This window comes from Myotis yumanensis, unplaced genomic scaffold (assembly GCF_028538775.1).
Source record: "Myotis yumanensis isolate MYYU_CA2020_CCGP unplaced genomic scaffold, mMyoYum1.0.hap1 SCAF_1, whole genome shotgun sequence".
In the NCBI taxonomy this organism is placed as follows: domain Eukaryota; kingdom Metazoa; phylum Chordata; class Mammalia; order Chiroptera; family Vespertilionidae; genus Myotis; species Myotis yumanensis.
Genome location: NW_027223752.1, coordinates 142558270 through 142584366, shown reverse-complemented (window position 1 = coordinate 142584366; position 26097 = coordinate 142558270). Strand labels below are relative to the sequence as shown.

Here is a 26097-nt window from a genome sequence, read left to right as displayed (position 1 = left end):
AATGCTATGCCTTTAATGGTTTCACAAAATATAAAAACTTTTTCAAGTACTGAGCTATCCATTTAAAAGTATTGCATGAGTTTTTTCAAATGATGTTTATTACCACATGGATAGAATAGCAATAAAAAAGCATAAATGCACTCTAACTATATATCTGTGAAAATAAAACTGTTCACAATCTTTCCACATCTAAGTAAACAAAGTAATTGAAAAAATATTCATTTATATATTTCTATCATATTTTATGCTCAAATGTAGAAAGAAAGTTTTACAAATTTCTCTGATTTTGACTATTTTTTTTCTTAATTTATCTTCTGGTTAAACATTTTTTGGGAAAAAATCAAAAGAAACAAAGTTGCTTAGCTTGATTAATACCATTTGGAGTATCATTTTCTCCTTTTCAACTTAGGTGCACTTGTGCATATGTGTATGTTCTTTTGAATACAAAGAAAAGTTAGCTCCAAAACTAATGAAGCTAAGAAAGTTATTAATTTCAATATTCTACCTAATATTTTAAAGCTTTTTTCAAAAATAATTTAAGTGAACTCCCCTCCCCAATAAGTCCTCCTCCTCCTCTAACCCAAAGAGTTTTCTCACTATTCGGTCATAATTTAGTAGCCATAGGAACTTCTAACTTTGGTGAGATTGTATTTGCTGAATGATCCCCAGTGAAGTCAAAAGGAGTCAAGATAATCTCATTAAAATATGACCCCTAAAATCCTTAGGGCTCATGAAAGCTGATGAAAAGAAGTTCTTGAATTCACATAAAATGTTATTTTACCCTTCTTTATAACATACCATTTCTGTGTCACTTCAATTGCTAGCATTCAGAATAATGATCCCTCTGCTCACAAAACTGAGCAAGTTAGCATAAAAGAAGATAAAGCAATGTACAAAGATCATCTGCAGTATATAATAAATAGCACACCTTGAGTGGAAAATATAATTCATTAGTACTTGTAATTTCAATGAGTCACTCGTGGAAATTTGAATGTTAAAGCCTTCATATGTATGGTCTGATCCATAAAGTAAGTCCATAAATAGATGGTCTAATTTATTAAAAGAACACTAATCCAGCCAAGTTCACTTTTATTATCTTTCTGTTTTTCTATTCTTGACAGAGTAATATCAACCATGACATGATACATTGTTTGGAATTAGGACCACAAAACTAATGGCTTTATGTAGAATAAAAATTTGTCTAGACTACATAGGTAATTCCATATTCAGCTCCCACTCAAAATTTCCCCCAAATCTTCTACTTTGTAGAATCCTTTAATTATGTGTTTATATATTATTCTCCCTGTTTATATATATGAGTTTGAGGTATTGGGAACTTATTTTTTCTAACAAATATAATATGTGCTTACAATGAGCCATTCATTATAAAGGACACAAAAATAAATTGTACCTGAATCCAACCTTCATGAGAGTGATGGAAAGTGACAAGTTGCAAAGGAATGTAGAAAAGGACATTGATTTTTTAAAAAAGTTATGTATAATGAAAAGGCATGGATAAGAACATAGAAGAAAAATGTATATGGATAATGTGGTTATATTTGCTTACTGAGAAATATTTTAAGGTTATATTTGCTAAACTAAATTTAGCAATGGTGTTAAGCTGGAAAGCTTGCCTTTGGGAAAGATGAACAATGATGCCCCTCAGAAGAGAAAAGAGATTTCAGAATACCACAGATGAAGAGAGGAAAGTAGAAGGGTATAACATATATTTTTAATGGGGCCCAAACATTGGTTCTTAGGGAGTAAAATCTTAGATATCCCAATGGTTTGTAGCCTTCCAAAACTTAATATTACTGAGAAAAATCTTATTCTTTAATATTTAATTACTCTTGTTGGAGATTTTTTGTATCACATGAGCAGTATTGACGTGAAATTCTTTGAAGTTATATAAATGCATGGAAGATGAGTGCTATGAAATGTTGAGAATAGATGGCTCTGGAGAATCTTCTCTTAATCCATTATTCAATCTTAAGTCTTATCACAAGAGTGGGCCGTTGTGTGCCTATAGGTTGGCACTATCTTGTTGATGCTGTTTATGTTGATCCTAAGTAATTCTGTGTATAACCTGAGCTATAAAAATGGAATAAAAATCACATATTTTAATTTAATTCTATAAAAGTTATTCAACATGTGTCAATTGGTGAAAAGAAAATAATGTTGACAATATCTGAATGAATATCTAGCAGCTAAGTTGAAATGTCTTTTCTCATATCAAGCAGAAGTTAAAAGTTAAGCTCATTAAATATACTTTTAACAATTTACATTTTCAATTGTTTTCTTTTGCTGTTCAAAAAGCAATTTTGAATTATTTTTAAATTTGCTTAGATTGCTATTACCAGTCTTTATACAAACCACTAATTTGCATTTATAATTTGACACATTTCAATTTATTTAAGGTGAATACATTACAAGTTACTCAATAAATGTGGTTATAAAGTTAAATTAAAGCTAAAGATAAGTTATAATGAAAAACAACTGAAAATTACTAAAACAATAAAAGTAAGCAATGCTGCATTAACTAACAAAAATAGCTTCACAGTATCTGATATACAAATGTATGATACAAACTATAAAGAGCTAAGCAAATTCTTATTTGACTATTTTTATTAATATTCTTATTTTAATTAGTGATAACTGATAAATTCAGAGTTCACTCAGCACATCTTATATTTCTCTACTTCTCTGTATTCTCTCATTTGAAATGCCCTCTCTTCCTTCCTTTATTTATCCAAATTCTTCTTAATTTCAAGATCAGATTTCCTCTAAACATTTTCAATCCATAAATGTTTCAATAGCTTTCAAATTTCTAACATATTAAATGGTTTGTTCTATATAGTTGGCATCTCATTATGTACTGGTTATATTCTCACTCATTCGAATATAATACCCACTATATGTTTGGCACTATACTAGTATTTCATACTAGAAACAGGACAGATGTATCCTCTCCGTCATGAAAGCTCCCTAGTCATCAGAGAATCAAACTTTATGGAGAGAGGGTCATCATGCAGTGTAGCAGGGCCATGAAACAAAGACTCGGTGGTATGGGAACACAATGCCCCTTAATTAGGACCCATCCCATGAAACCCAGCGGTCCCTGTTTCAGAAATTCGGCACAGGAAGTCATAAGTCACCCTTTCAGAAAGAGTGTAATTTTGGAAAGAGGGCAATAAAATATTGAAGAACATGCTGTTTCTAATGGGAGAGATCTGTTTCTGATTGAAAGACTGAAAGTCATACTGCTGCTTTTGCAAGCAGTTAAGTCTACTCTACTCTAAGCTTACCAGCTCCGTGACAGCAAGTGTGTTTAGTACAAACTCACTGAAGGCTTATTTGAATGCATGAATGGAATCAAGGAGTGGAAAGAGTTGGGACTGAGCTGGCAACTCAGTATTTGCAAAGGAATGTTGTAGTCCTAAATCAAAGGGACTGAGTTAGCAGCAGTCCAAGTTAGTGCGGGGTATATCCTAAAGAGCCCAGCTTTTCTTTATTTGTATCTTTCACAGAATGCTACCCACAGATGTGGAATCAGAGCAGAATTTGCCAAAGAGCTTTGTTGACACAAGTCCTAGAATTCTGTGGTCGGCAAACTGAGGCTCACGAGCCACATGTGGCTTTTTGGCCCCTTGAGTGTGGCTCTTCCTAAGCCTTAGGAGTACCCTAATTAAGTTAATAACAATATACCTACCTATATAGTTTAAGTTTTAAAAATTTGGCTCTCAAAAGAAATTTCAATCGTTGTACGGTTGATATTTGGCTCTGTTGACTAATGAGTTTGCCCACCACTGTCCTAGATTATTAAAAAGATATTCCTGACTTCTTTAGAAGATGTGGAGAGTTGTACTAATCTGGAAAATACCAATTCAAACCTATTTCTTCAGTGTTAAAAATTAGGTCTTAAACATTTGTTTTATTTATTTTTTTAATCTTTATTGTTGAAAGTTTTGCATATGTTCCCCTTTTCCCCCATTGCCCTCCCCCTCCCCCTTTTTCCCCCTAAACATTTATTTTTATTAAAATTCACAAAAGATTACAAATAGGAATGTGTTATATACTCATCGTTTACAGAGAAGAGATTGCTAATATTATGGGGATTTTAGTATTAAATAACTAAAATATTTAGTATTAAATAATAGAAGCCCAGCCTGAGAAATCCCACGGCCCTGCCCACCCACGCACACCTCGCAGTCCCCTCCACCCATGCGTGCCTCCCAAAGCTCGCAGCCCCGCCCACCCGTGCCAGTCTTTGGTCGTTTCAGCATTAGGGGCACAGGCCTTTTATAATATAGATGATAATACATATGAGGGTGAATCATAGGGGTTTTGTCTTCTCCAACTCTGTGATCTAGAATTAGTAAAAACTGATTGTCAATCTCGTAGCAACCTCTGAGTCAAGGATGTGAGTCAGAACAATCAGGCCATGGAAAAGCAAGTTTAACCTGTTCTGGTAGAAGCATGTGTTGCAAACTCAACAGCAAATTAACAGAGCAGGTGTTAAAAATGAACTGATGAGAACTTATGAGTTCCAAATAGAGCAACTATTATTTGCCAAACATTACTGTGATTTTTTCAGACAACCTAAAAAAAAAAATGACGTAAATAAACTAAAAAAATATAATGAGGTAAAAAGAATGTTTTGCCATGAAAATTTTCTGTTAAAATGCAAATATTATCAGAAATAAGTCAAAGTTAAAGTGAAATTAATTGGCACTCAGGATTCCTACATAGGACAGTTCTGTACAAAACAATGGTGCCTATGAATTTTCTTTGGGCAAATTAACAGTAACCATGTGAAGCTACTACCCAACTATATCTTAAAGTAGGCAAGTCACAGTACTGTTTTTTTTTTTCTTTTTCTTTCCTAGATCTTATCCTATATGATAAAAGGTTAATATGCAAATTGACCAAACAGCAGAACAACCAGTCACTATGATGCACACTGACTACCAGGGGGCAGGTGCTCAATGCAGGAGCTGCCCCCGATGGTCAGTGTGCTCCCACAGGGGGAATGTCCCTCAGCCAGAACCTGGGCTCATGGCTGGCAAGCACACTGGTGATGACAGGAGCCTCTGCCACCCCCGCAGCAGCGCTAAGGATGTCCAACTGATGGACATCCCCCAAAGGCTCCCAGACTGCGAGAGGGCACAGGCCAGGCTGAGGGACCCCCCCCCCCCCCCGAGTGCATGAATTTTGTGCACTGGGCCTCTAGTATTAAATAAAAAGTCAATAGCTGTGACTACTTAAGGCATTTGAAAAGGCACTCCTGAATCTGGGTGATAAATCTCTCAATATCTTAACCCACAGGCAGTCAGTTTGGAAGTTGCTGACTCCACCTGGCTGCAAGCCTGTTATCCAGCCACTGAAATAGCTCTTCACTGTGGCAGAACCTAAGCCCATTTACATTTAGCCTGCTTTGAAATTGCTTCAGATAGAATATTATCTTCAGTGTCTTTATGTTTCATTCATTGGGAACTGGAGTTGACTTATGCAAAAATGTCCTATTCAGATAAGGCATAGTGATTTTTCTTAAATAAATGAATGTAAACAATGAATATGCAAGATAGACACCCTTATAAAATTTAAAAATTTCAAGGCCCTCTGTACATAAAACATTGGTTTTCAAGAGGATTGTAATATGTATGTGTTAGCATCCTTAGCTACTTAATGATGGAAAGGAAGCAAACAAATTGAGCATATTCAGCTGGGAAGCAGAAGCCTGTTTGCTTCACCAGGAACCTAGAGCTTCACACCCTAAGAAATGACAGCATTGTCCCTCCCAGAGGATTACACCCCTCACTTCCCCCCTGCAGTTCAGGATTGGGTGAGTGGGAGAGAGACCAGGGGAAAATAATGACATACACAATAAAGACAAAATGTGCAGGAAGAGGTGCTGGACCACAGAGGACTGTTGGTTAAACCTGGGAAAGGGATCATTTGTCAGAGGCTGGATCCCATCAGAAGCCCACAAAACTTTGGGCAGCAAATTGGTTACTTTGGACAAGCTCTTGGATATAATTCCAGGAAACAAATACCCCTCTCTCTCTCTCTCTCTCTCTCTCTCTTTCAGGATGCACACTTGGGCCTCCTTAGTTTGTGTTCTCTCCCACCCAGGAACATGGGACCATACAGGCCTAGTGGCCATCTGGGGCCTGGGACAGACTGCTTAGGCTCCCAAGAACTATGAAGCAGAAACTCTGGGCATGGCCTTTGCCTTGGCCCTGCTGAAGATTCGACCTTTTCCATGGCTGGAGGGAGGGAAATGGGACATTGGAAGACCAGGGGCAAATGCAAGCATCACCAATAAAGCACCTTGCCACATTACAATTTCCCGTGCATGCATGGATCCTTGAAATGCTTTCCTCACAATCCCGTGGAAGAGCCTATTTCCCCACCCACAACAGTTGAAGGAAATGCATCTTTATTCTTGCTACCTTTCAAATAAAATTGGGTATTTTCTTCAATCAAGAATACAGGCATCAAACTATATAGTACTATATAGTACTATATTAGTACTACCTGTGACTCTCTAACCAATAATAATACTATTTGATATAATGTTAAAGGTCTGTGATTATCTGATTACCCCTTTAAAATAATAGTAGTTATTCTATACTCCATTAGATCTTGTCATTTAACATACATTTATTAAGTCATAATTTTGAATTAAAATATTTTAATAACTAGTATTAATTTAATTGTTCCTTTATAATTCTAATATTTTATTTTTTACATTTATAGAAGTATTCTGAGAATTCAGAAGTTCATCACACTAATAAGTCAATGATACCCACAAACACCCACACACGGTAAACTACAGATCTTGAAAAACTCTGATTTTAATTTAGAATGTCTCAGTTTTGAAGAGGGAAACATTATTATTGACCAAGTTTGATCATTTGAGAGGAAGATTCTGAAAGAGTAGATGTTTGCAATAATTTTAAAATTTCATGCTTGAATAATAATTAATGTAATTAACTAGTAGACTCATCTATCTAGTTTTTTTCTTATATAAGTCAAATTACATTGTTTTAAATTCATTCTTTCCTTACCAAAAATGCAGCAAAATAATTAGATATGATTTTGAAATTTATGAATTATATTAGATATAAGGGAGAGTGCTTTAGATAAATACAATTACTGTTAATAGATATTGACAAGCTAAGGTGGAAAAATAAATAAAACAGCATAAGTTGCTGAACATAATCATGTCCCCTCTCTAACATGTGTGTGAACAGGCCTATGGATTTATTAGTATGTAGAGATGGACATCTCTAATTTGTATGATTTCTGAGCCACTAGAAAATTTTGATGGGCAGTAATATCTCTACACGCTAAGTATAAAAATGGTTTAAATGCAAATAGCAGAAGTTAAAAGTAACAGTTAAGAGTGTGGATTTTGAACTTAGACTTGGCTTTTAACCCTGATTATAGCAATTACTATTGTATGTGACCTGGGTCACAATTTCCTTCTCTGTAAATTTAGGGCAAAGAATCTACCTCACAAATTTATCTTGCAGATTAAGTGAGTTAAGATATGTAAAAGACATATATTATGTCTTGTATGAAAAAAAAGAGGGGAATCAGCCAATAACTGGACATGACAAGAATAGTAGCAGCAGTGAAATAGCACCAGTGGAAGTCTAAATAGAAGTGAAATAGCAGCTAGAGTATGAGAATAATGTTCTGCAGTGCTGACCATATGTGTCTCGTGTAAAGCAAAAACTCCTGGGATTAATTACACGGTGTTAGCATCCTAAAGAAGTGTTTTCTCTGTGACAGAAGGGACTCCAGTGGCACTGGCTACACAGAAGTCCTAGTGGATAGAACGCCCACTTTCTCCAGGGTGATTAAAAATAAACAATTATTATATATAAATCAGGGCATTGTGATCTGGTAGCAGCTAATTTAATAAATCCCTGAGTGTGTCGATATCTTGCATGGCTCCAGCTTGAAATGCAAAGGTCAACTTTTCTCCCCTGACTTGGTCAAGGTCAATAATGCAATCAATATACTAGTCGCTCACACTACGTAGATGGAATTGTTAAAGTGCTGAACCAGTTCTGAAAAAAAAATTTTGATACTAAAAGTTTAGTATAATTGATTTACAAAATTCACATGGCAGTCCAAAATAATCAAATTTTCAGAATATGTATCAATAGAGATTCTATGTATCCTCTCTATCCATATTTTCTACATCATTTTCTCTGAAACAGTGAATAAGATGCCAGCAATGAGAGTAAAATAGCACCAGATATTTAGTAAGCTGAAGAGATCAAAATATGTCTACATCTGAAAATCTGTCTGACATACTCTCATACTTAGGCACATGTAGTGTTAGTAACTACAGTCGATGTAAACCTCAGCTCAGGATGTGGTGAGCGTGTGAGCTGGGGAGAGGGTAGTGGTAGGTTGGGCAGGATGGAAAATGCTCACTTTTGCCAGTTGACAACTGAGGCTCATTGTTCTCTAGATTGAGAATAAAAGATGACTTATTCTACCAAATAAGCAAAGGAATCTGTCCTTTTGTTTGTTGACCTGACATTTTTCACTGCCTATTGAACAAAATTTATATTCCCATATTCAATATGATCTCTACATAGAATTTCCAGGAAGTCAAGTATAATAACTCTAAATTAGAAGTCAGAAGAATTGGATTCATATTCTAACTTTTTTTCTTAAAATACCATACGAGCTGGGGCAAGAAATATAACCTCATAATCTTAGTTCCTTCATCTGTAAAATGAATAGCTTAGATTAAACGTATTTCAAGGACCCCACCAGCTCTAAAATTCTCTGAATCATTTAGCAAGATAAAGCAATGAACTAATTTAATTATGGTCTTTCAGCATAACTAGGCTGCTATAATCAGAAGGGCTCTCCTGAAACACATTATTTTTCTCCACTTCTGGCTTGAATATATTATGTTTTCTATCATAATGGTATAATGGATAGCCCAGAATGCCTTCAGTCAAGTAGATGCAAATTCCCCACAGCATACAGTCCTCTTGATTAAAATAACAGTTTATTACGGATGGAGTAGCTCCAAAACACAATAATGCTCTTCAGGTAGCAGGTGTTCCTGTATTTTTTCAAATGACTAACTGAAAAGATGCAAAGGTGTTTTGTTTCTTGATGAATAAACAGAGGTATACCTATGACAACAAAATGTCAGACACAGGTAAATTAAAATATTCTCCTCAAATTCTTTATAGTGTATTAAAATCTACATATTATCCATTATTAATTAACCCCATAAGAAAACAAGTGAGTGGAAATATGAATAAAATTAAATATATTTATAAAAACAAGTTAACTTTTATTTTGTAGAACTCTTACTCTACTCCTGGGCATGTACTTTTTTGTTATAAATCTTAGATGATCTGAAAAGCAATATATTTAAATTTGATGAGAATGTATCAAATTTAAATAAGTTAAAAGGTAGGTTAAAATGATCAACGTTATCAAGAATAAGTGTACTATTAAAAATGAATTATTACTAAATTCAGAAAAAGATATGGCCCATGGATTTTAATTTAGATTATCAACATCCAATCTTCCTCCATAGAAAGAAAACAGATTGTATGGTATAACATTCTAATCTTGATATTTATAATCCCTGAGTTCAACTCTTAGCTCATCTAGTAACTTATAACTTGGACTTATTACTTAGCCTATCTGAGTCTTCAGTGAGGAAGGCAGTGCAGAGATCACCAGTTCCCATGGGCTAAATCCCATTCTCAAAGTGGCTTGGCCCAAGCAGTGAGTGTTAGGTAACACTCCTTCTACTTGACAAACTCAATAATCTCACAATAAAACTAGCTGTATTTTTTAAAGTTGTTATTGCTCTTGAAAAATTTTAGCCACTTCATTTTATCGTGGTTATTTTTTTTACATTAATAACTAAAGCAAACTTCAAAGGAAAGAAAAATATTAAGGTTAATTTCTCAACAAAATACTTCTTCTATCTTCTTGTAATTCACGTATCACTTTAATACCCAAAGGTTACATTTGTTTCAATTACACCTGTTTAGTTAAAAGTAGTTCTCATATCACTAAAAGCAAGAAATATAGAAGTAATATATACATTATGTAAAAGAATACTGCTCTTTACTAAATATTCCCTAAAGCAATAGATTTTCTTTGTTGGGATTTCCCTGAATTAACTCCTTTATGAAAGGAGTAGTTTGACAATTACACATATCCATTTTAAGAACTATTATTCATTTTGTTTTCCTAAAAAATAAAATGATTCTATGCAATGAATTTGGATCTCAGTAAAATAAAATCTCCATCTCATTAGGAGAGTAAAACATGCACTATTATCAGTGAGGGACACTTGGGGATGGTGAGGGATGAACAAATAAATTTTGGATGTAAATATACCTGAATTCCAACCCCCAGTCTGTTACTGACTGGCTAGGTAGGCAGGGGATGGTTATGTTATTTGACTCCTTTGTTCCCTGCTGTAGTAAAATTGGGGCTCACATTATTTAACTCAGAGGGTTGTGCCAAGAATGACATGAAATAATACATGTTGATGTTCAACAAATGGTATGTGGTTGTTTTTCAATAAATGTATCTATTATTGTGTGTTACTGTGGTTGTGCTCTGCAATCAATACTACCCTTTAAAACTATATTATTATTAAACTAGAGGCCCGGTGCATGAATTCATGAACAATTGGAGTTCCTCCTGGCCGATTGGGGCCATCTCACCCAGTTCTCATCAGGGTCGATCAAGGCTGGCTGGCCGGCTGAGGGGAGGGACTGCAGGAGGTTGGCCGGCCGTGGAAGGTTGGCTGTGGGAGTGCACTGACCACAAGGGGGCAGCTCCTGTGCTGAGTGTCTGCCTCCTGGTGGTCAGTGCACATCATAGCTACCGGCCGGTCATCGGTCGTCCAGTTGTAAAGATTGCTTAGGCTTTTACATATATAGATTATTGTTCAATAGTAATGTGACTTGCATCTGATTGCATGTGTGTATTTCAGATTTGATTAAAAATTCTCAGATATGACCCAAATGTTGTGCATATAATGCCGAACAGCCATTCCTTTGTCCCTAACAAGGATTGTTCTGAGCTTGGCAGTGGCTCTAGGAGGGCACCACTCTGCCTGCAGTGCCTTCACCCATCAGCCACTTCTCTGAATAGCTGGGACGGGCCCATAGAGACTAAACCCTCAAGGCCTTGCTCTCAGGGTTTTATAGTCTCTCTGTTGAAACAGAATAAATATAAATGAATAGCCAGGGAGCAGGAAGAACTTCTAGAACTCTGAGGGACACTCAGTTTAAAAGATGGGAAGAAAAGAGAAAAAAATGAAAGCAGATTCCCTGCCGCTCTTGTTTACCAACTGGCTGGGATGCTTTCAGACTAATGAGCAGGGTGCAGTCCAGCCTGGTTCTGCAGAGAGAAGCCTAAGAGGATCTTTGTAATGATGACCAAACTATGTGTCATATTAACTAGCAAAATAAAATGATTACCCTAAAATTCATGAAAGAATCAATACATGCTATAAACTTTTTCTCTCCTTTGTAATTAATGTCACTAAATGAGAATAGACATATATTTTTAAATAAGTGTTTTTAATATGTTAGGTAGTCAGTTTTTTAAAATGTTGTTAAATGTTCATGGGTATGTAGGAGTTCAACATGACTCATTAGGAAGATGTATCTCCAAATAGTTTAATTGTACATTTTATAGTAATATAAAGTGTGTGTCTATACTATAAGAGAGCTGAAATGCAAACACGAGTGGAACAAATAATTAAAGCAGAGTCTGCAGAGCTGAACCAATCCCTCTGCATGGTACACATCACATAAGTATCACATTCAACAGATACTAGAAAAACACCCCTGTGAGAACTGCAAGCATTATATGTTAGTAAGTCTTCCAATTTAAATATAAGCATAAATCACTGCAGTATTTGTTGCATGTATTTTATTAGGCTGGCTTTCCTGCATTATTAGAGCGGAGCCCTAAATTATAAAGTTAGCTCAGGTTTCAGATAAAACATGGACTGTGCAGACAGGTGAGCCCGGTTTCCTGGTCAGGCATTTCCAGGAGGGTCAGGGCACTTCACCAAAGCTCCTGGGCAATGAAGCAGCAGTAGCCTCAAGAGCATGATTTTAAAGTCAGCTTTCTTAAAATTCTAGCTAGATTCTTGAAATGAACAACACACACACACACACACACACACACACACACACACACACACACACCTCCTTTTTGCTGTTATTTGAACTTGCCAAAGAGTAAGGTATATGAACCAAATCTCATTAATATTAATATATACTTTGTTATTTTGCTCTCTGAACACTATCACATTATTATACTAAATTAAAGCCCTGACAGAAACATCCAATTAATCCTCAGGAGTAAAATGCATTATTGTGTCGTAGTTAATAAGCAGTTCAAAGTAATCATACCTTGATCACTCTCCTGAGCAGTGCAGTTCTTTGCACCGTGTGCTTAGAAACCAGAATATCTAATATCAGTTCCTTTAATGATCACTCACATATGAGTTAAAAAGGATAGTCACTCTCCTTTCAGATGTACAAATACTCTACTTTCTTTTACTAAGAAAGATAGGGGCAGAAACATCTAAGTAGAAAAAAAAAACTTACCTGTCTTAGATTGATAACATAAAAAGTGTCTCTGGGATTCAATCATAATCATAGGGGATGATGTTGAGCTCAAAGCTGGTGTGTAGGCCCAGCTTACTGAACTCCATAGACCATTTGAACCACAGTAGCAGCTAAAGGAGGCTTTCTCTGGCCCTGTTAGCAGAGTTGTAATTAAAATTTTTTTGGCCACGTGCTATTTGTAGGAAACGTCACTAAACTCAGAAGCATCATGGGCAAAGATCCTACCTTAATGAGAATCTGAATGGACCCTGTGGCTTTTGCAGATATGAAATACCAGAAGCTCATGGTGCATGCAGCACTGGATTCTTGCCACACACCACTCTTGAGGTGTGCTTCTTCACCCCGAAGGCCCACCGGAGTAGCCTCCAGATACAAAAAGTGCCCTAGGAACAAAGACAGGAATCAGACAGGATAAAATAGCAATGAGGGAATTATTTTAGCTTTTCCATCTTTGAGTTATTTATAAATTAAAATATACTTGACATGAATGGCCAATAGACACATAAAAAGAGGCTCATCACTAATTATCAGGGAAATGCAAATCAAACCATAATGAGATATCACCTCACACCTATCAGAGTGGCTATTATGAAAAAGATAAGAGATAACAAGAGTTGGTGAGGATTTTGGAGAAAAGAAAACCCTCATGGACTGTTGGTGGAAATGTAAATTGGTGCAGCCACTGTGGAAAACAGTATGGAAGTTCCTCAAAAAATTAAAAATTGAGCTACCATATAATCCTGGGTGTTTATCTAAAGAAAATGAAAATAGTAATTCAAAAAGGTAAATGCACCCCTATGCTTATTGCAGCATTATTGACAATAGCCAAGATATGGAAGCAACCTAGGTGTCCATAGATGGATGAATGGTTAGAGTTTTTAATTATATTTCATATGATCTGAGCTGCCAAACAAAAGGGAAATCTAAGAGGCTTGCCTCTAACTCACTGACAGAACAACTTCCAACTGTATGCAGTATTTTACTGTATGCAGATTAACTCATCTGACAAGAAATTTACGTTGTTGTATCAACAAGATAGCTATAGAAATCATTTAATGAACCCCCCCAAAAATTACCTATCTTAGACAGATTGATAACATAAAAAGTGTCTCTGGGATTCAATCATAATCATAGGGGATGATGTTGAGCTCAAAGCTGATGTGTAGGCCCAGCTTACTGAACTCCATAGACCATTTGAACCACAGTAGCAGCTAAAGGAGATTTTTTCTTCCCCTGTTAGCAGAGTTGTAATTAAAAGACTATCCAGTTATTGAAAAACAATGCAAAAATTACCTATGAGATATAAATAAAGGAACTTTCAAAAATGCAGTCTCTAGTAGAGTACATAAATGAAACACTGAGAATTTTAATAGGCAACACAACAGGAAAAATGTTGAGTTTTATATTTGTGTATCTAAATATCCCAAACATTGTATGTATGTAGAGCTCAGTGTTTGGGTGGAACTTAGAACTTACATTTTCTGGTTTAGTCAGGTTGTCTTGGAGAGCTTTGTTTTTTCATAGGCCTGTGGAATTTCAATATTTAGACTCTTTTTTTCTACTCTGTAGCACCCAGGAATTCAGGGCCCCTTCTTGCTAATGTTCTATATCCTTTCACCAGTATATCTGAGACTTGCCTTCAGCTCTTCATTGTAAAAATGACAATCCCCAACACCTTTAACATATGAACCTTATAGTGACGTCTGCACAGCACCTCTACAGCTTTCACTCTGCTTTCCCTGCATGCACTTCACCTCATTTGATCTGTGCAACCCATTTGGCACACAGGGCTAATTGTAATATCACCCTTTGGGAGATGAGGATTTTGAGAATCTGAACAGATGAAATGAGTGGCAGAATTCAGAGTGTGTCCTTTAGGAAATCTACCTTATGGCAGCATACATTATCATCTATCCACACTTATCAACATGAGATTAGATTTTGAATACTCACTGTTATGGGCGAATTGTGTTCCCTAACAGATTTTGAAGTCCTATCTGCAGTCTCTATAAATGTGATCATATTTGGAAATAGGGTCTTGTCAATGATCAGGTTAAAATAAGGTCATTAGAGTGGACCATGATTCACTATGTCTGTTTCCTAAAAAAGGGAGGAGGAAATTTGAACACAGAGGCAGATATGCATGGAGGGAATATGATGTGAAGACACAAGGAGAACAGCTTCTGCAAGCCAAGAAATGTGAGGTTACCATAGGTTGGGAGAGAGGCATGGAACAGACACTTCTCCCTTAGGGGCTCTCAAATTCAGTCCCGCTGACACCTGGTTTCAGAATTTTAGCCTCCCAAACTGAGAGAATAAATGTTTGCTGTGTATACTAATAAATGTTTGCTATTTATACTATCCAGTTGGTGGCACTGGGTTACAGCAGTCCTTGGAGACAAATACACTCATTAAATGTTTGACTTACTTGCTGTGGCACCATGGTGGTCTCTCCAGAGCACTCCAGTTGCTGTCAGGGAAGATAAAGTGATGCTCATTGTGAATATGATTAGAGTGACTATACCAACCTAACAACCTACCATTTTCATTTCCAAGTGTGTGGTCTTTGGGGGGTCTTAGGCTTTGATGAGAGCCAACTCCCAAAACCCAGTCAAAGTTTTCAGCCAGGGAGTTTTGCCAGCCACACCAGCCTTGTTCAAAAGTACAGGAGCTCCCACATTCATTTTCATCAGTGGAATCTCCACAGTCATCTACAAAATTACAGCTTTGCTCTGGTTTATAACATTGGCCATTCTGACATTCCCGATAGCCATGTGGGCAGTAACCTAAAACACAGAAAACAAAAGAAAACAAAAAAATTATGAAGAAGTTAAAAGGTAGTAAAGGTGGATTCACTTTAATATATAAAGAAATATGGTGTTCTTAGGAGTTTGAGTTATCTGACCCCTATCTCTCTGTCCTTAATTCTCCCCAGGGTCCCGGCCTATAGATCACTCACAAGGATCATTCAAAATGAAAAAGAAAAAAAGAAATATAATTTTATTGATCTAGAAAAGTACCTCAAGTCTTCTCAAATATAGCATTTCTTATAAGCAATATTTTAGGATGTATATTATTACGTCTACTAGTAAAAGCCAAAGTGAGCTTCCCATTTTTTAAGCTGAAACAAAATCTTTAGGGTTCTAAGAGGTTATATATTACTAGAAGCCTATTGCACGAAGATTCATGCTATAGGCCTTCCTTCCCCTGGCTGCTGGCACCGGTTGGTTTTCCTCCAGCACCCAGGACCCAGGCCTTTGGTCCAGCCACAGAAGAGAAGCCAAGCCTCTCCAGTCTTCAGTCTTCACTCCGGCTGGAGCCTTCAGTCTTTGCTCCGAGCCTGTGTATGTAAATTAACTGCCAACTTTGTTGGGTTAATTTGCATAGTCACTCTGATTGGCTGGTGGGTGTAGCGGAGTGACACCAATTTGCATGTTTCTCTTTTATTAGTGTAGATGGTGCATTTGGAAGTACATTCCATTAGTATCCATGCACTCCAACATTTATCAGAGGCCAAGCATATATATGATAATTCCTTCAAGCAGGGGCAAGAATATAAAGGTAATACCAAACTATCCAATAGCTTTTTCTCCACAATGCATATTTATCTGCCAATTGTTTGGAATTTTAGAAGTAACTTCCCTTTATTTTTTATTTTTTTTAAAATATATTTTATTGATTTTTTACAGAGAGGAAGGGAGAGAGATAGAGAGCTAGAAACATCGATGAGAGAGAAACATCAATCAGCTGCCTCCTGCACATCTCCTACTGGGGATGTGCCCGCAACCCAGGTACATGCCCTTGACCGGAATCGAACCTGGGACCTTTCAGTCCGCAAGCCGACGCTCTATCCACTGAGCCAAACCGGTTTCGGCAGAAGTAACTTCCCTTTAAAGCAAGGTCATCCATAAAGATTTTTTCATAAAGCTTAAGATAAAGAGTAATACTTTTGAAGATCTGAGTTTGAACTATGATTCTGACACTTATCATTTACGTGATTTGATGAGCTTTTAGTTTTCCTATTTAAAAAGAGAAAAAAATAATAATAAATGTAGATAAGTTAAACTAATTAAAAAACCTACTGTTTATGTCACTAGCATCTAGAACAGTGCCTGGCCCTTATTAGGTGATCAGCAAATATAAGTCAAATAAATGAATAAGTAAAATAATGTGCTTTAGAAATTATAAAGCAATTCAGTATGCTCATTGAAGGTATTATTATTATCCTGCTCCAATATTACAATAGAACAATTGATAACAATATTTCAGTAGGAAAGTTGCTTGGAGATCCAACTTGGGACATTAGCTTCATATTTTCTCTGTGATGCTGTAGTAGCAGAAATTTTCTTTCTGTCCATCTTTTCCATCTGCCTGGTAGAGGAACTGATAATTTCACACCTAGATGATAATTTCCATGGCCTGAGGCAAGTTGCCTGGTGGTGAGGACTGTGTGGGTTAGAGCTAGAAGGTGATTGAGAGATTTGTCCAAAGGTGTTTATTGGCAGGAAACTCTTGCTAAAAAAATCTTATCTATCAAAAAGCAAACAAACAAACAAACAAACAAACATACAACCCAATTAAAAATGGGCATAGGTCATAAATTGACAGTTCCACAAACAACAAACAACAAAAAGTATTGGTGAGGATATGGAGAAAAGGGAATCCTCATGCACTGTTGGTGGGAATGCAGACTGGTACAGTCAATGTGAAAAGCAGTGTGGAGATTCCTCAAAAAATTAAAAATGGAACTACCTATGACTCGGAGATTCCACTTCTGGGGATATATCCAAAGAAACATGATATACTAATTCAAAAGAATATATGTACCCCTATGTTCACTACAGCATTATTTACAATAAGCAAGATTTGGAAGCAGCCAAGTGTCCATCAATAGATGAGTGAATAAAAAAGCTGTGGTACAGTTTACACAATAGATTACTACAATACTACTCATTTGTACCAAGAAAAAAAAAGGGGGAATCTTACCCTTTGCAACAGCATGGTTAGCCCTGGAGAGTATTATGCTGAATGAAATAAGTCAGAGAAAGACAAGTACTAATGTACAAAATAAACTAACAAACAAAAATAGAAACAGACTCAAGATACAGAGAGCAGAATGACAGCTGTCAGAGGGGGGTGGTTGCAGGGCCAGGTGGAAAAGGTGAAGGGATTAAGCAAAAAACAAAAACAAAACACACACACACATACTAGTTCACACACACAACAAACCAACCTCATACACACAGACAATAACACTGTGATTATCAGAGGGGAAGGAGGTGGGAGGAGGTAGGAGAGGGTAAAGGGGGAATAAATGGTGATGGAAGGAGACTTGACTTGGGGTGGTGAACACACAACACATTATACAGATGATGTATTATAGAATTGTACATGCTGAAACCTATATAATTGTATCAACCAATGTCACCGTAATTAATTCAATAAAAAATAAAAATAATGAAATAATAAAATAAAATCTTATCTAGAAACGTTTAGTCCTGAATGAGTCTCACATTTAAGAAAAGTGATGAGTAAGAGACAAGAAGTGGGAGGAGATGACTGGAATGCCATGTAGAAACCACTGGGGAGGAGACTGGTGTTCTGAATGCTGCTAGCCATTTTGCACACTAATTGCTCCTGAACTGCGTGTTGCAGATTGCCTCATTAAATGGCCTTTACAATTGCAAAGCCTTTGGACATAAGTTTCAACTGTGCATTATGCCCCTAACAAAACTTTCTTTTTGGGTTAACTGCTAATATTTCATTTTCTTGCAGTGTGGGTTTAAATGATTTTCACTTACATGCCCAGGTCAGTTTTATCAGATTAGGGGTAAGACAAAAGACTTCTAATGTTTGAATTACAGAGCTTGATTCTAAATCATAAGCTTAAAGCATTTTTTGAGCTACATAGAAATGGAGAATCCTCACATTTATTTATAGATGAGAAAACTGAGGATTACAGATATTAAATGACTTGCTGATTTTTCTAGAGCAGAGATGCAATTTGAACCCAGGTCTAATGTCTAAAAAAATATTTTTTAAATCCATTGACTTGAAGAGAAAAGTAGTGATATAAGATCAACTATCATAACACATGAGATCACCCAGGAACAAAAGTGGTGGCACTGACTTCCAGATGCATTATTTTCTCATGGGACTGCAGAAAACCTGAGAAATTACTAGATGGTTTCATTTTATTCAAGTTGGCATTGGTATTGATTCTGTCAATTCCAATTTGCTTGGGGAGTAAAAAACAAACTGCTCCTGAAAATACTTTCCTCCAAAGTGACTAAACCAAGCTAAAATCAAATTATTTTAAAGCAAATAAGAAAATAATTTGGACATCTTTCTAATTGGGAACACACTACAGATTGCAATCTATACATATAAAGAGGTAATATGCGAATTGTCTGCTACAGTGTCCCAGTAACGACCAATTTGCATATTGACAGACCAGCAGGTGTGCGTGCAGCAGAGGGTCTTGTGTGAGGCTCATTTCCCTGCCCCCAGCACCGGAGTCCTCTTTTTCTCCCAGGTGCATGTGCCCGACAAACACCCCCGTGACACTGCACCCCATCTGAGAGCACTCTGCCCGGGGACACCACCAACCTCCCCGTGAGGTGGGGGGGAGCCAAGGAGCAACACCCGCACAGCAGAAGGCAGTTCTTGGGGCGCAGTTGGCAGGCACCAACCAGGGGGTGAGTGCATCAGCGGTGACCCTCGGAGGGATCGTGCACACAAATCAAGAGGGTGTAGACTCAACACCATGAAGGAAGGGCACAGGTGCGACAACAGAGAGTACACAGGAGACTCTCACACCACAGGGAAGCCCCCGCAGCTTTCTCCAGCCGCCCATTCATTCATCTGGTTGGTCCAACCCGGACAGGGGACTCGCATTCTGGGCAGAATGCCCTCCGAGGACAAGCCAGGCCTGACTGTGCCTGTGCAAGCACGCCTGTCACCTGCGAATTCTGGAGGGGAGCGGAGGGAGAGCCACTCGAGGCATGGGAGCAGGCAAGCCAGGGGGCGGTAAAGGCCTCTGCATCCTCCCTCCCTTCAGCACTCAATGGGAAAAAAGCCTCACAGGAGCATGAAGGCACGTGCGCGTGCACGTAACACAGCAGTCCCCACGATGGACGCTGGCCCGGGCCAACTGGACCCTCCCCCAACTTGGAGGGGGGAGGCATGAGCCACGGTAGGGTAGGCAAGACACAGCTGTGTGCGATTGGGCCTAAACTGGCAGTTGACATCCCCCAAGGGGTCCGCACAGGAGAGGGTACAGGTCAGGCTGAGGGACCCCTCCCCGACCCCCGTGCATGAATTTTGTGCACCGGGCCTCTAGTATATTATATAATCGATATAGCTAATATTTTAGAATAATCAGAATGATTAAGTTTTACATTTCTAAACAAATAGTTACATAATTTTAAAATACAATAATTCAAATATTACTCAAGATTAATTTTGAATAGAAAGCCCTTTATACTAGTAAATAAAGTTTCACTGCAATAATGTATTCTACCCATAAAATAACATGCAACATTTTTCGACAAATATCAAGGGATATTATCAACTAATGCTATTCACCTATTTCCAAATTATTTTCCTTGCCTGTTGTTTTGTCCAAATAAATCAGCTATCTAACAGTAGGGTGTATATCTTTCTTTAAGTGATTCTGAATTCAAAGCTCTTATGAAATTGTGCAACTTGGATTATTTGTTTAAATTAGGCAGTGGCCCTCTTGGTGGGCAGTTTAGTTTTGTAAAAAATAAAATATGTGGGATATAAAGCAAAAAGGAGCAAATAAAACAAAAAACAAACTCATAGATGCAGACAACAGAATGTTGCTTACCAGAGGGGGAGGACAAAGAGGGTAAGGAGGCTTAAATAGATGGTGGTGGAAGGAGGCGAGACTTTTGGTGATGAGCACACAGTAGAATACACAAATGTCACATTATAAAGTTGTGCACCTGAAATTTATATAGTGTTATTAACCAATGTTACCTCAGTAAATTTAATAAAAAATAAATACCTGGAAAAATAGTTTAATGGGTAAAAGTTACAAATCTCCAACTCAAATCTTAGAGACTTCTGAAATTCAACACGTTTAAATACAATCTGTGAATTTTATCCCCCAAACTTTTTTTCAATGAGAAGTCTCCTCATCTCTGTTAATGGCAACTCTATAACTCCAGATACTCCAAAAAAACCCAAAAAAACAAACAAACAAACAACAACAAAAAATCTTGTAAGAAGCTCTGTATAGGAGTCTGACTCAATTTTTTTAGTCACTACCATTGTGTGTGATTTTATTGCAGTGCTTTCTTTCCTGTTCTCTATGCCCTACCCCTGCCTGTATGGTCCATTAAACAGTAAAGAACCAAAGTGATATTTTGTGATATCTCTAGACATATTTTCCTCTTAAACTAAACTTGTGTTTAAAAGAGATGGCTTTGAAAAGAAGACTAAAAAATTTCCCTTATGTTTAAAGAAAAATACTGAAGAAAAAATTGTGATTTCTGTTCTAAACCTGTTTTTAAACAAAAACTTAACAATAAGCATCAAAAGGACCAAACAGAACTGTAAGCAACTTAAGTGCCTCTAGAACAAAGTTCAATGCCTTTTAAAGGAATATTCCAAATTTCAGAGCTCAGCAACATAAAGTTCACAATATATAGCATCAAATTAAAAATTACTAGCATGTGAAGAAGCAGGAAAATGTGATCTATAATGAGGAGAAAAATTAGTCAATAGAAACAAGTATAGATATAAGAGAGATTATCAAAGAAGCTAACGCAGCTGTCAGAATATGCTCAATGTGTTCATCTACAATTTTACAAAACCTGTAGAAAGATATTTTTACTAACAAGTAAATTTAGCGAGATTATATACTACCAACATACAAAAATCAATTATATTTTCATGTTCTAGCAATAAACAACTGAAATCCAATTTTAAAAAAATCCCTTTAAAACAGCATCCCCCCAAAATAAAATTCTAGGGATAAGTTTAACAAAATACATGCTTGGCCTTTAACTGACAACTGTAAATCACTGGTTAAAAAAAGAGACACTAGATAATTATCAGGTTTATGATCATAAACCTCAATGATATTTAGAACTCAATTTTATCTACAATTAAAATATAATTCCAACAAAAATTTCAACAGGATTTAGTAAAAATTAATAAAATGATCCTAAAATGTATTTGGAAATGCCAAGTACCTACATTAGCTTAATAGTTGGCAGACTTAAACTAACTGATTTTAATATATACTAGTAATATGAAGCTATAATAATTAACACTGTGTGGGATTGACATGTATAGACAGACTGAACAATGTATCAAGGTTATAGAGCTTATAAATAGACTCACAAACATATGATCGACTGATTTTCAAAAATGGTGATGTTAGTATGTAGTATTTTCTCCAAAATGCATAAACTGAATCTAATTATGAGGCGAAATGAACAAACACAAATTAGGATATTCCACAAAATAAAAGGCCTGTATTTGTTTTTGTTTTTTTTTTAAAAGTCTGGGTAATTGGTATAGATGAAAGAAATCTAAAGATGCATGAAAACTAAATGTAGTATGTCCCGGGCGGTTTGACTCAGTGGTTGCAGTGTTGGTCTGTGGACAAAGGGTTGAGGGTTCTATTCCTGGTCAAGGGCACATACCTCAGTTGCAGGTTCAATACCCAGCCCCCGTTAAAGGCTGCTGTGGGAGGCAGTCGTTCCATATGTCTCAAATATTGATGTTTCTTTCTCTCTCACTTGCTCTCTGTCACTTCCCTCCCTTCAACTCTCTCTAAAAATCAATGGAAAAAATATCCTAGGGTGAGGATTAAAAAACAAACAAACAAAACAACAACGGTAAAAAAAAAAAAAAAAAACCTAAATGGAGTGCATAATCCTTGACTGGATCCTGAACCAGGTTAAGGAAAAGTACATTTTGGGGGTGACTAATAAAGTTTGAATGAGGCCTATAAATTGAATAATAACATTGTATCAATGTTAACTTTCCTGATTTGATCATTATACATGTAATGTATAGGAAACAGACTATGAATTATTTAGAGGTAAAAGGGCATGATGGTGTCTGCAACTTATTCTAAAATGATTCAGAAGAAAGTAAGATTATATGTAGAACAAATGGGCAAACTGATAATAATTTGCAAATCTGAATGAAGTGCAAGTTCTCCATAAAGTTTTTGCACTATTTCTGTGAACTGAAAACCATTACAACATTTAAAAGCAATATTAAAAGTTAAAAAAAAGAAAATCTTCAATCTCACTAAGAGAAAAAGCTAAATCCTTAAAATGGGCAACAGGTACCCCACAATCTTGCCCCCATTTTCTCTCTTATCATTGTCCTCCAGCCAAAGACCACCAGTCACACATCTGCAGCTGAACAACTTGGGTTTATTACTTGTAGCAGATACAATGAACAAATACCATTGGAATAAATGGGGCAGTTCAGTAAGAGGGTATAAAGGACTTATCATAGAATTAGGGCTTTGGTTAGGCTGTTTTTGGAGGGGGTTGGTGTCCAAGGAAATGGAGTTTTGCTCCATATCAATTACTGTCAGGAATAAGGGCTAATTCTATGATTGGCAGTTTTAATAATTCTTATCTAACAAAGGGAAAACTAGAATAGAATCTATACCATAAAAGGCCTGTGGTTGTGACGCCATAACAGCGTCACGAGCACAACCGGTCATCAGGAGGCTGTGTGTGCAGCGAGGCACGCCTGGGTGGGCGGGGCTGCGTGCCTGGTGAGGCATGTGCAGTGGGCAGGGACTTGACTCTGAGTCCCGCGTTTTGCCTGGCGTGGCAGAAGTCAGTCTGGGTCTCGCCAGTGTGGTCTGTCTGAGGCTTGTGCGATATCGCGCACTGGGCCTCTAGTAGAGTTATAATTGGTTAGAAAAAGCTTCTCAGATGAATCAAAATGTTTGTGTTTCGTCTGTGTTCAGGCACAATTGCAAACTGATCTTGTTTTTATTTTAATCCACCATGGTCCCGGAGTGGCCTTGTCTAATATTGATGTTCTGTGAAATTGTTCATGTTCAACAGGAGAATCACCATCTTGTAGCAACACCAAGGCCTACCTGAAAGGCCAAGGCTGTGTGGTTAGGAGCTGCTTTTCTTTTTCTCACTTTGCAATTCTTTTTACCTGGTAAGAGAGTTCAGAGGAGCAGCTAACCCTTCTATGTGATGTGACAATAGAAAATAAAACCTAAAACCTTTTTGGTTAATTTCTTTGTAGTAGATAAATGAATAAATAAACAAACAAACAAACAAATAAAAAAATAAAGGCAGACCAGTTGCTTTGGGAGATCCTGAAACATTTGAAAGACCATCATATTTTTTTTTATTTTTTAAGCCTCTTGATTTTTATCCTTAGTAATTTGCAGCAAAATCTTGAAACTAGGAAGTACAATGGCATCTACCTTTAATGTTAACATGGAAGGAGGTAATATGTGGAAGAAATTCCATTAAATAGATGACAGTAGCCTTAAGGAACTGACCAAAAATAGGCAGAAAAAATAATGTTTGCATTAAGAAAAACATGGAAATCTAGGCAGAAAAGAAGCCTCCAGGCCTTAAGGAGAAAGGACTAATGTGGTTCCGACTGGCTTGCTAAAGGTAGTGCATGATCCAATATGGCTGAGGCTCTAGTTCAGAGAAAACAGCAGCTTTTGTGCTTATATGTTTCTAGGCAATGCTTACTTACTATCCCTAGTCTCAGCCCCAACTGGAAATAAACAAAGTGCAAATTGGTCCAAATACTGTCCCTGCAGCCTCCAACTTTCTCATTCCAAATAGTAGCTTTTCAAATATTCTAAGAGCAGTTTATGCAGTCTTTAGCTACATGACAAAATTTACACTAACAAAGTTACCACTCAGATTCATTCAGGAGATATTTCCAGAAAGAATGACTTATATATCAATTTTTAAGTTACCCAATTTTAATATTAATGTTTTTAAAATGTTATGCTAACATTACATGCTAACATTCAACTGATTCTAACTCTATATTGGGAAAGCATACAAACAAGAAATCCAAAGTACCTGTAAAAAGAAATATGCCTTAAAGATTCTGACTTGGAAGACATTTCTGAACAATTTGTATACCTTCTTTCCTAGTTATCATATTTAGAAAGGTAAGGTAGTGAGTCTGATCATAAAAAATCATTATTTTTGAAGTTTTATTTTTTTAAATATATATTTTATTGATTTTTTTTACAGAGAGGAAGGGAGAGGGATAGAAAGTTAGAAACATCAATGAGAGAGAAACATCGATCAGCTGCCTCCTGCACACCCCCTACTGGAGATGTGCCCGCAACCAAGGTACATGCCCTTGACCGGAATCGAACCTGGGACCCTTCAGTCCGCAGGCCGACACTCTATCCACTGAACCAAACCAGTTAGGGCTGAAGTTTTATTTTTTAATTAAATTTACTGTGGTGACGCTAGTTAACAAAATTATATAGGTCTCAGGTACAAATTCCACAACACATCATCTGTACATCGTATTGTGTGTTCACCACTCCAAATCAGGTCTTCCATCACCATTTATTGCTCCTATCCCCTAAATTTTAAGTTCAACTACCAGGAATAGCATGAAGACAGTCCACTGAACTATTTTTGCCACCAGGAAATGTAGGATATAATAATCTTTCGTTGTCTTTCAGTGTACCTGATAGAACTTTGAGTATCTGAGGAGAATTAGTTTTGTCTAAGGCATTGTGAAGGGAGCTGCGGCCATGAGCTACAAGTACTACCTAAAGATAAATATCAAGATTAATATCACTTCAGGAAAATTATATTTTGTACTTTTATGCAGTCTAATTTGTTAATCTTTCCTTTTATGATATTTGACAATATAATATTAAATAAAATATTCCCATATTTTTTCTATTGCTGTATGATTACTGTACGATTTTATATTTTTAAACCTTTGATGAACCTGAAATTTACTTTGGCATATCAAGTGAACAATAGATTTGTAAAGTGAAGAAGAGAAATACATACAAGCTTACAACATACACACATGCTCATGTATTTATTATCTTTGAAAAAATACATACAAAATTAAGGGTTCCTCTGGAAATTTATAATAATAAAAGCATAATATGCTAATTAGACCGGACATCCTTCCAGATGTCCTTCCGGGACAAAGCCAGGGCTGCAACCGCCTACGGCTGCGAGGGAGGGATGCAGACAGCCGCCTCAGCTGTGAAGGCCTACTCTTGCACCAATTTTGTGCATCAGGCCTCTAGTAGGAACATAAAGGCTGGAGTTAGAAGAAATGTTTTTTGGTGTTTGTTTTTTTTTTAATCCTCACCCAAGGATATTTTTCCATTGATTTTTAGAGAGAGTGGAGGAGTGAGAGAAAGACAGAGGGAAATATCAATGTGGGAGAAACACAT

At 36.7% G+C, this 26097-nt stretch overlaps 1 protein-coding gene across 1 annotated transcript in view; it reads right to left on the bottom strand.

Moving 5' to 3' along the window:
* The window catches only part of MALRD1 (MAM and LDL receptor class A domain containing 1), a 597781-nt gene that overhangs the window by 265195 nt on the left and 306489 nt on the right, over positions 1-26097 (bottom strand). The window contains exons 28-29 of the mRNA XM_070426883.1: positions 15203-15448; positions 12888-13045 (exon numbers count right to left, since the gene is read on the bottom strand). Of these exons, the coding sequence (XP_070282984.1) occupies positions 12888-13045; positions 15203-15448 (404 nt within the window). The remainder of the gene's footprint in view (positions 1-12887; positions 13046-15202; positions 15449-26097) is intronic.